General features: G+C 35.9%; 1 protein-coding gene across 1 annotated transcript in view; it reads right to left on the bottom strand.

Annotated features, from left to right (window-relative positions):
* LOC148941992 (somatostatin receptor type 2-like) overlaps positions 1-12,091 on the bottom strand; it is a 272,171-nt gene that overhangs the window by 95,604 nt on the left and 164,476 nt on the right. The window contains exon 6 of the mRNA XM_089103544.1: positions 3,529-3,648. Within this exon, the coding sequence (XP_088959670.1) occupies positions 3,529-3,648 (120 nt within the window). The remainder of the gene's footprint in view (positions 1-3,528; positions 3,649-12,091) is intronic.

Here is a 12,091-nt window from a genome sequence, read left to right as displayed (position 1 = left end):
TGTAACTACAAATATTATTTTTCTAAAAGAAAAAATTACGATGGGACATGTATACAATTTTCATTCCGTATTTTGAATATATAACAAGTGAATTTCTTTTGATTGTATATGTAATATCATTTTATGACATGAAAACAAAGTTAAAAAATTTCAAAATTAAATAAAAGCTGTGGAGGCAAAAAAAAAAAATCGGGGCGAGTTGGAAAAGGGGTCCTTGGGGCCCTGTAGGAGGAAAGACATGGGGCCCTGCAAGGGGACATGGTGCTCTTGCAAACACCCATACTAATTAACTCGTTCGGGAAGGCATCATTCATTAACATGAAACCTATTGCTTAGAATTTTCTTCTAAGATCATCACGTCATCACTGGCTTGTTAGTTGAGTTGACTGGCGCGTCATTTCTATATACTTCGGACCCCCCCCCCCCCCTCCGGTTCAAATCTCTTACCAGTGAAATATTTCTGATATCATCGGAAACTGCCTAGTAACCATGTTAAATCATTGCAAAACTGTTTTGGAATAGTGCCAAGAAATGTATTAACTTCACCCAACCTCAGAGAAATCGATTACACAAATAACGTGTTTTTCCTATGATCTTCTGATAATTTATTGCGCAACTAGCACTCACAGCCAGAGAAATCACTTCTACTCACTCCCTGTGAAAGGGGTATAGGGGCACGCAATGTATTACCTGAATACGAGAGGCTACTCACTCTCTCTGAAACGGGTATAGGGGCACGCAAAGTATTACCTAGGTGTGAGGGAATACTCACCCTCTGTGAAAGGCGTATAGGAGCGCGCAAAGTTTAAACCCAATCACTGATAGTAGTTGAAGTAAAAATTAATTGTAGCCTCAAGTATTTGCAGTCACAAGTAGTCATAATCTCAACTACAATTCATAGAAGTGACAAGTTTTTGCAGACACAACCCGTCAAAGTAACAAGTAGTCTCACTCACAAGTAGTCAAAGTCGTAAGTAGTCACAGTCACATGTAGTCAAAATCACTATCACAATTAGCTACAGTCACAGACGCAAGGAGTTGCAGTTGCAGTCATATGTAGTCATAATCGCAGTTGCAAGCAATTGCAGCTCTAAGTAGTCGTAGGAGAAGTTACAAGTAGTCCTAGTTTAAGTCATAATTAGTCACAGTCATAAGTAGCCGCATACACATGCACAAATAAATGCAGCTGCAGCCACAATAGTATTAGTAGGCCTGACAGTTTTAATTTAATACCCTTAACTGTTCCTAAATACTAAAGATACATCCTTTTGATAAACTGGATGTAAATAGTCTTTTTTGATTTTGTTCGAAATGTCCCTCAGCATTGATCCTATGCTTGCATTTACAAGGGATGTACCCAGGACTAAACTGTTTTTTCCCAATAGTGAATCCTAAATGTAAACAATGGGGAAAATGCATCCTTTAAAACCCCCCTAGGGCTATGGAGGGTTGTACTTAATCTTATAGGGTGGCCCTAATAAGGGGTGGCACTGAGGAAACGTTTTTGGAATTTTTGACCATTTTGATAAAGATGGCTATCTGAAAACTTTTATCAGTGCTGAGGAGTGGGGTATCTAAAAGTTGTAACTGGGGGAGGGTCTGGTTGCCCTCCGATCCCTTTACAACATTCCCTTCAACACGCCTGACAGTTTCAAATTAATATCCTCAGCTGTTCCTGAGCTGTGCCGATACGACCTCTCGACAACCAGCATGCACATAGTATGTTCTCATTTTTTTCAAAATTCCCCTCAGCATTTCATGAAAGCTTCACCTTAATACCCAAGGTCTTTTGGGTACCCAGGATCAAACATGCCCCCCCCCCCATCTTTTCCTGAAACAAACCCTATGCGTAAAAAACGGGTATGTCGCATATTTTGTCAACGCTAGAGCGTTACCTCTGATTACGAGTATGAAGTGGATTCGCAAGACCAAACATCTTGAAATTTGTTTTGTACTCCCTTAGAAGGGCTATGCGATTCTTTTACTCAAACAGCTGAACAGGGCTTTTATACTCAAGAGCTGTGCCCGAACAAAGATAGGAGAAGTGTACTCAATCGTTCGACAGATGCAGTATCATTTTTTTGAAAAAAAACTCTTTGGGTGCGAATTTTAATATTATTATTTTCTTTATCAACATCTCAGGCTAATGAAAATCTAAGCAGTTTTGCAGCTTTGGGGTGATTTAATCGAACCAGTGGTTGTAATATGTTGGGAATCGGTTCGTTTGAAAGGAAATTACCATATCTAGTGCATCTTTTATGTAGCTAGAATAAAAAATTATAGCTATTTTTGGTGCCGTTTTTTACCCCAAAATTTAATGTTTGGCCAAAGAAGGTCTCAAGATCCCTTATATGGGAATTTTCAAGGGTATTCTTTTTGGTCTAACACCCTAAACAGGTGGTTCTGAGTCTCCTACCTTGACACAACCCCAGCAAAGCTATCTACGACTTTGTACCAAAAACCTTATTATAATCTGTTTTTCATGTTCTAAAATCCTATACAGAAGGTACAAAATTCTCTTCATACGACTCAGACTCTTGTAAAAATTGCTGAAAATTTCAAATGACATGTCTCTAACTTTTGAAAGAAAATTCAGGCCGCTCATTTCTGATTTTGGAAAATTCCTTTTAATACGTCTCAGACTTTAGTAAAAACCCTTGAAAATTCTAATTCATGTTTCTCGGACAATTGAAAAGAAAAATTATGTTATGCGTGTGTGATCTTGGAATAAATTCCAGATCTCTTTCTCAGACTTTGGAAAAACCCTAAACATCTTTTTCAGACTTTAGTACACCCCCTGTGAGAACGGTAAAATGTGTATATGTCTGAAAATTCCCGTTGTTGCATCTCTGATTTTTGAAAAAAAAATCTAAGCGATGGGTTGCTAGCGTACCCTAAAATAATGGAAACGTAACAAAGTAATACAATGAAATATTTTTATATAAATAATGGCAGGGAAAGTAAGTTTAGAGTTATCTAATCTATTTTTCATGTTCTAAAATCCTATACAGAAGGTTTTGAAAACCCCCTCTTGATAAACCGTAGCAAAATAGCGTCTTCTTTCACTTCGTGATTGTTACAATACCTCACCTTTTGCCCAAAGAGGGGAAAAATTCAAAGGAATGCATAATCTAAAAAGAACCAGCCAATTTTTCATGGCTTAAATGAACTGAATTCTTACTAAAAACTTGTTTTGGATTTTGAGAGAATTATAGTTGTATACAAAAATTGTTTGAAATCAGTGTCACTGATAGACTATTGAAAGGCTTGTAAATTAGTTTTTATTTTGTGCAGGCTAGACCCATAATCCCCTCGTCCTCAGAGAACATCCACTTTTTTTTGGTTTAGAGACTTCAATCAAGCACTAGTTTTTAGAATTTATAGATATTGGACAACATAGTCAATTTATTTGAGCTAGCCTTTCAGATAAATCTTGAGCAATCAGCGAAGCAAATTTTGGTTCGTTTTTAGTTGAAACTTTGCTCTTTACTTCCGTACGAAAAACCATATTTTTGTAACTTAATTCACCTGAATTATCCAGTAGGGTAGCCAGCAGAGAACATACACAGTGACAACTGTAAGCACTAGACGGGTTACGCGACGATGGGATTTCTTCTTTTCTTCAGATTTCTGTCGAGGTCCAACCGTCTAAATACAAGAATCAAGAGTTTACCTTACAACACTAGATGGATAGCTAATTACAATTTTTTTTTGAAGAACCAATGGAATCAAAAGCTATTATACAAAATAATAAGAGTGATTCAGCTAAATAATGAAAAATTTCTACAACATACAAAGGTGATAGGGGGGAGGGGGGGGGGGTTATGACTTTAGTAAATATATAAATAAATTAAATTTTTTCAAGAAATCTTTCTTAGAATAAGGTAAAAATTATAGTAAATAAAACTTGCCCAAAAAAAAACGAAAATCTTGTACTTGCATAATTGCTTTTGTAATTAAAAAAAATCACGAATTATTCTAATTTTTATTTCCCATTTAATTTATTAATTGGGTTTAAACAATATAATCTATTAATCTTTATATTCTATCTTTTCTCTCTCTAAATTTCTGAGCTAAACGCGCAGGAACTTATTTCTTCAACCTGCTTTGCTGGCAAAGAAACCATGAGGGTATTAGTATGGTGTGTTATTGTGTGCATATTTCTTTATCATTAAATTTTATCGTTTCGATTGCAAAATTGTATTTCTGATTATTACACATTTATTTACAATACTCAATAAAAGTTTGTCGTTTGACATTGAAAAATCTGATTTTTGAAGACATTATCATCAGAGACAGCGCTCTTCAGTGAAGAGCCATGTGCCTCCCATGTATTTTTGCTTTTCTGACCACTTAGTATTGAAAGTGGGGCTGTAAAAAAAACTTTGAAGAAGGCTCAATAGATCAGAACTAGAAAACTCTAATGCCATCTTTAGGTTCAAGGGATTGGAGAGCAAGCAGCCGCTCTCTCATGTGTTTTTTTTTGTACCGGGTAACCCCTGCAACCCTCTTGACATCAGATCAGAACTTTGATATATCCATTTTGTTCAAAGTAGTAAAAAGGTCTGGTAAAAGCAGATTTTCATGGTTGGCTTAATCCCTGCAGCCCCAGGGGTAATTATCTGAATTATATAAGCTACCCACTTTTCAAAGACAGGTTTTTAGACGAATTCATTTAACAAAACAATTTTCCAATCAAATATTTTAGAAAGAAAAGTAAAGAACCATATTAAAACCTATAAAGAGATGAAATTAAGTCATATAATAATTTATACTTAAAAAGAACAGAACTTTACACTTGTTTGATATTTTTGGGAAAAGTGTTCTTTATTCATTTTTTAAGGAATGCAAAAAATAGTTGAGATCTATTTGAACTAACTACGGGTGGCATGATTGGATGGAGTTCTAGATAATTAAAATACAGAGAAAACTAAAATAGAAACAAACCTTAATTAAGCTATGAAAAAAAATCTCATCAGTTAATATAGGCATCTGAATTTATAGCAAAATTCAAATAAGAAAAATTACTCATAAACATTTCGCCTGAATAAGCAATAAATTACTCTCAACAGAAAGTAAAAACCAAAAATATTGAAAAACGAAAATAAATGTTAACTAAAAAAGAAAAATATCGGAAACTTGAATACTAAAAAGACACCAAAGAATATAATGTTTGGATTGCTCCTTTTTTATTGTCCGTTTTCTATTGTCCGTTTTATTTTAAGTTTTCCTGTATGTTTCACTTCTTTTTTGTACTTATTTTGAGGACTTATTGTTTTTTACGCGGTGCAAATATGATATTTTTTTCTTCTCTGAATTTTACTGGGATTCCTTAATTATTTTCAATCCAGTTGCACTACTTGAATTAAATGACTATATTATCTTAAAAAAATTGTTACAAATAAAATTACTTTTATTTTAATATTAAAATTTGCGATTTGACAAAAAATAGTTTACACAAATATTTCATTGTTGAAACTGAAATTTAAATCTTAATGAGCGTTTCCAAAACGAGCCATTAAGTATTATTTTTTAAAAGTTTGAAAAGTTTTTTAGGAGTTAATGTACACAAGCTCTTGTTTGCAGGGATGGACTAACAAACAACCCAGTTTAAGGTGTAACGCCAAAAATGGGGCTGGACTAAAACTAAACTAAACTACTACTAATTTTTTTTGAAGCAAAATTTACCTTTCCTGAAAGTCAGGCATTATTTTGTCAGAAATTGATGATCAAGATAACGTAAGACTAAAATTAGTAGAAAATAAAAATAAGAAATAGCTTAAAATTAGTTTTTGGATGTTGGTAGTAGAAAGGGGTAAGAAGGTGTGGACGGGACCGTGGGCTGCCATCTATAATCGAGTCCAACAGGACAAGATCCCGTGTCTCTTTCAAGGTCAATCAGGGGATTGTTATAATTGTATTGATCCACTAACGGGACAGGGTCCCGTGTTTCTTTCTACGCCAATCAGGGGATGTTTTTAAGTGTATTGTTCCACGAAGGGGAAGTAGTTTTCTGAGAAATTGATTTGCATAATAGAAGGGGAATTATCGATTCTAACGGAATAGAATCATGTGTTTGGTTCTAGGTCAATCAGAGAGTTACATTAGGTTTCCCTTACATCACAATTCGCCCTCGACATTTGGCTTATAATGGACATGCATTGAGGTTCAATTACCGTAAAGTCCCAAGCCATCATGGAGATAACATTGAATATTGATGAGTTGGAAGCTTTAGCTACAAAGATTTATAATGTGAGTTCTGTTTAGTAAATTTTCTTATGTTATTTCCAAATAAAATTATTTTTGTAGTCCCCCTCCAGCATATTCAAATTCAGGGTATACCCCCCAAATACAAGAAAATCTCCACTATGTGATGTTTATAGTCGTTAGAAAGCGTAAAATACACTCTTTTTTACCATGTAACCCCACCCCCGTTAACTATTTTAATTCTTTCGTTAAAAATAATTCTCTTTTGTGATAAATTCATGTAATTTTCATGCTTTCTGTATTCTAGCAAAAGTGACAACTTACTTCCGTCAATTCTCAGGTATACTGACCCCCTTATGACATTAAGCCGCTAAGATTTAAATAGGATAATTATTGGCACCGGTCAAGTGCACAACTGGCTTGTTAATTCTCATGAATTAGGACCTAAGCATTATATTGGTTTCAATAAAAAGATGCCTCTTTTTTGGTCAAATTAGTGACAGTAAACCCTTTGAATTGCAAGATGGGATGGGTGTTAGTTATAATAAATAGTTTCATAAGCTATTTGTTTTCCATTTTGAGTACTCAGTGTTTATATGGGGGGGGGAGGGGGTTAAGAAAAAGAGACATACCTACTATGAGAAGACTTATGGAAGCGCAGGTCATTTTAAATTATATAAACCTTTGACCCTAGAGGAATAATGTGCAAATATATGCGTTGTGTCTCTAGGCATTTTTCTAATTTTTTTCTAAATGAAAAAAATAGGATTTCTATGCTTTTCGGGTTTATTTCCAACACGGAGTGTATTTAATTTTTTCTCTAAGTGGTAAAAATAGGAGCTACTGATTGTCAAGGTTTATTTCTCACAAGTTGTGTAATAAAAAACATTTGATTTCTAAGCCTAGCTTCTTCCTCGCAAATTTTACTTTTTGCTTTGCTGAAAAGGGGGGATGGGCTTCTCTGGGACAATGGCAGATGCTTTCTAGAGAAAATTATGCCTTACAATAAATTCTGTAGAAGGGGGTACTAATTTTTCTTCTCTAACAGAGAGTCATTATTTTATAAAAAAATTATTCTTATTTTTATTATCAAATATTAGAAAAACCCGCCTCCAACAGTAAAGAGAGCTAGGGGTAAAGACGCTACTCCCAAGCAACTCCTGGAGATGGGGTGAACCATCCAGAGCCACCCACATCCCTTCCAGTCCAGCGCTGCCTGCCCAAGTCCCATCCGATCAGACACCAATGCAGCCTGGCAGAAAATTAAAGAGGGAGTGGATGGCTGCTCACACGATGGTTAACCCCACTGCTCCAACCCCCCAAGCCAGTGACATCGCTGCCGCATCTACATATCCTACTGACACTGCTGGCCCAGTTGCGAAAGAGCGTGACGTCAACGCCCCGTCCATCCTCCGACATGCGTTCCCAGAACCATCTGGCACCCAAGTGCAGCGAGAATTTGGAGATGTAAGCATTTTTTCCTCTATTTTTTACCTGGTTATATAAATATCTAACTATTTTTTTCAACTTTTTTAGGTCTTTCTTTTGGCCATTTTCCAACACAGTAAACGCTTGTCAGAGATATTAAAAGACATTTTTCGCTATTTTTTCAACCTGATTAAATATAACGTTGTCCCTTTGAATTATTTAATTATTGCATGCATTCTCTTGAATAAGGTTAGCGAATCCAAAAAAGGCACTATATCCTGGTCATAATTTCCCACAGTAAGTAGCAAAATCTTTGCAATATAGACTGCTTTATTAGCGAATGCTTCACCTTGCCTCTATAAATATTATAAAAACAACTTTCTTTCGGAATGAGTTGTGTATCATGAGAGGAGATGGCTTGAAAGGGATAGGCTATCGATTTCAAATCAAGTAAAGACACCGGTTTTTTTCCCAAAGCAGATAAAGAGTATTAATATGAAATTTTTGAGGGGTTGTTTGAACAAAATCAAAACCTATTATTTCATGTTTTAGATTGTAAATATCTTATAATAAGTAGGAAATTGGAACTTTCAGGATATATTAAGTAGTTAGAGTAGTGAATTAACCAAATGCTACTACTACTACTACGACTACTACTACTACTAAGCATGTTTTTAAGCACATGTAAATAATAATCCAATTTTAAAAATAGGGTGATTTAGACACTTTGTAAATAAGGTATTTTCTTTAATAGATTGCATTGGTTCCATATTGTTTGTCTCTCCCCTCATCAGTTGAAGAAGAAGAAGAAGAAGAACTCATTGACACGCCTATAGAGTTTCATGCCATTCAGGACAATGAATCATCACCTATTAACGAATGGCATGGTAATGTTAATGATAATTTTCTAAGTAATTATTTCAATATAGAACTTAGCACAGTTGAGCAAGGTAATGTACCTAGTTCAGAGGGGACTTAGGATTGCTAAGTCCAAACACATTGTAAATTTTAGATGATTTTGTCAATGAATTAACTGAGAATCCTTCCCCCTCAGATTACATGAACATAGTTCCAGTTCAAACAAATGAATTGACTTCGATAAATTCTCAACGCCCTTTTATTGAACAAAGAGGGGGTGGTGGGAGGGATAATATACAAGAGAGGGAGGGTAACAATACACAATTTACAATACTACCTAAGTTCTATATATCAAATTTGGTATTAAATACCAGAGTCGTCTACACCGCAACTTTTGGGGATCCCTTGAATTCGCTTATGGGGGGGAATTTTATATTAGACCCTATAGATATTGTTCATGTATATATAGATAAAATTCGTGTACTGTTGGAAAACCAGATTCAGTTGGGGGGGGACTCTATTAAGGTTTCAATTGTTTTAAAGATATTTTATTTAAATGAGCGCAAAAGTGAGGTGTATGACCATTATATTCACACCGAGATGCTAGTGGTCTATCCTCATTTGGAAAATTATGAAACAGTTTTTATGCAGTGAATAGGCCACATTCTTACACATTTAGAAAATTATAATGAAAATGGTAGTGGGTCAGTAGTTTTATTTATTGAAAATTTAAGCGTTAGTATTTATTAATTAAAAAAAAATATTTTAAGAGGGCGGCATAGGAATCCGGGTACATTTTATATATAATCCATATTTAGAGGGTTGTTAATGCGTTCAAAGAATGTGTTTTCAAACAGCTCAAAAATTCTTCTTGTATGCTTTCCTTATTTCAGCATTCGAAACTACACAAAAAGAAGCTTCAAAGAAAAATTTATAATACTAGGCTGAAAATGGGAAGGAGGGCTCCGATTTTCCCCCTGTAGATTTTACTTGTTTAGAGGGAAAATTGCCAGGAACGCTAAGATCAATTGCTATTTTCGAAAGGGCCAATGCCCATTTAAATATCGGCGTTACTGTGATCCAGTATGAAAATGAATTTGAGGATGGGGCACGTTCTAATATAAAGGGGATGCTGTTCTCAGTAAGAGGCCCGTCAATTGAATTGGTGAAGTACTGGGTTTGGTTGTTATACACACCACCTAGTGAACCGAATGCAATTGGTCATTTTAACCCAATTACAGATATCAGTAGAGTTCTAGGGGAGGGAAAGAATCAGGGGACACGTTTCTACTGTCCAATATGCCTGTCTAGATTTCATAGTGATTTAAAGCTACAGAATCACATGAAACAATGCAGATGGCATGGCTACCAATCAGTGGAAACAGTGTCGGGTGACAGGGTCATTTTAAGATTTAAAAATTTCCAAAATAACCTCCGTCAAAACAATAAGAACTCTTTAGATTGTGAAGCTAGGGTAGTGGATGTGAACGACACCCGATATCCAAATCGAATCAAAGAACACCAAGCTATTGTGGTATCCTATGCCCACACACAAAGAGAAAAATCTAACTAGATGCAGTTGTTAGAAAAAGTGAAAACGTTGGATGAGAATGAGTGCATGCCCAAGGCATTAACTAAATTAATTGTCACTGCGAATGGAGCTATTTCTAGTTTGAGGAATACTCATTACACTATTTTGTTGTCCGCAGAGGATTTTCTCGCGATTAAAAATCAAAAAATATGCTGGGTTTGTATGGGGGAATTTTAAGTGGGGGCTATGGAAAAAGGGACTAGGAGGAAAAGAGGGGGAACGGCGAAAATAAGAGACCATAATCACTTGTGACAGGAAATATTGTCAGGGGGTAGTAATTTTGGAGGTGTAGCACACCAATCGTGCAATGTGAATGTAAGCCAGCAGTTTTTTTATACCGGTTTTCATTCACAATTCAAATTATGATTTAAAATTTATTTTAAAGGCTTTGGCACGTCTGCACAAGGAGGGAGGGGGAGTAGATAGTCCATGGGTAGACACTTCATTTACCTACAATAATATCCCGAAATCAACAGAGAAGCTAGTGCTTCTCCAGTTGAAATGGCAGGCGGAGGATAATGGCCATACGTACTGGAATAAAATCCGGTTTTTAGATTCATTTAGTCTTTTCCCCAAGGTTTTGAGTCAATTATTTCAAGTGCAGAAAAGCAAGAATTTTGATAGTTTTCCTCTGCTTAAACAGCACTTTCCAGAAAGTGAAATGTATGACCTACTGACCTGTAAAGGCATATATGCATCTGATTATTACTGTTCTGGTGCACGCTTAAGCGAGGAGAAACTACCTGCAATTGAAGCTCTCTATAACTCACTTACCAATTGTGAATGCACTGCCGAGGAATATGAATTTACTCTGAGGGTAAGGTAATTGTAAAAATGGGTGGGATTACTGTAAACTGTGCTTGGCCAGTGATTTTTTAACTCTTTTAGATATTTTCTGTACAAACACAGATCAAATTTATTCAGAGTTTGGATTAGATTTCCGTTATTATTTTTCCACACCACATTCGGTGATGGACTTGGTTTTAAAATTAGTAGGGAGGAAATAGGGTTGATCACTGATGTAGATCAACACCTTTTCGTAGAAATATCGATGGGGGGGTATGTTTTTCATGGAGATCGTGTTTTAACAACAGATCCAAGTGGAAAAGACACTGGTGTAAAGTCTAATGCAGTTTTCCTTAACATGAAATCATTGTACCCCTTGGCAATGTCTCACTACTCTTTACCGTTGGAAACTATAAATGGCTTGAGAATCCTTGAGAGATCCCCGACATTCACACTGTCGAGGACAATGGGCCACAAGGATGGTTCTTTGAAATTGACGGGCACATACCATTGGATCTTCATGATTCTGTCAAGGATTCTTTATTCCCCTGTCTCAATCGATCAGTGACCAAGGAATCGCTGAGCCCATACAATTGATCTTTGGTTGATGATATGAGCACTCACTGGACCCCCTCTAAGCAGAAACTGATTGCAGATCTAGACCCTAAACATAATATCTTTGTTCACAATGTGCTTTTGCGATGGATGGTGAACAATGGTTTCAAGATCACAAAAATACATAGGGTCTTGCAATTGAGTCAGAAACCCTATTTGAAGACGTTTATCGACACTTTTGTCGGTAAACGCTCTCAGGCCAAAAGTAAAGTTGAAAAGGAAATGTACAAGCTCATTTTAAATTCTGCATTTGGCAAAATGTGTGAAAGAGTACGAAAAAAATCCCGTTGTGACATCGTAACCTTCCCCCAAGAATGTGCACGAATTATTGCTGATCCCAATTTTACAGCATTCACGAGCATAGAGCCGAACATGGTTCTTCTATACAGGAAAAAGAGAAATGTTGTACTGAACAAGAATATAGCGGTAGGTAGTTCAGTACTGGAAATTTTCCAAAAAGCTCATGTCGTCCCTTTTTTACAATGTGTGCAAGGTACAATGGCCAAGGGAGGGGGAGGTTCAAGTTTATTATGGGGATACAGATTCTCTGCTGATAAAAGTCAAAATCGGGGATTTATTAAATGATTTAGAAAAAGGGGTGCATAT

The sequence above is a fragment of the Artemia sp. Qi Xiang Cuo genome, chromosome 17 (genome assembly GCF_049724085.1).
Source record: "Artemia sp. Qi Xiang Cuo chromosome 17, ASM4972408v1, whole genome shotgun sequence".
Taxonomy (NCBI): domain Eukaryota; kingdom Metazoa; phylum Arthropoda; class Branchiopoda; order Anostraca; family Artemiidae; genus Artemia; species Artemia sp. Qi Xiang Cuo.
Note: the sequence above shows the minus strand (reverse complement) of the source record. Positions and strands in the feature narration are given on the sequence as shown.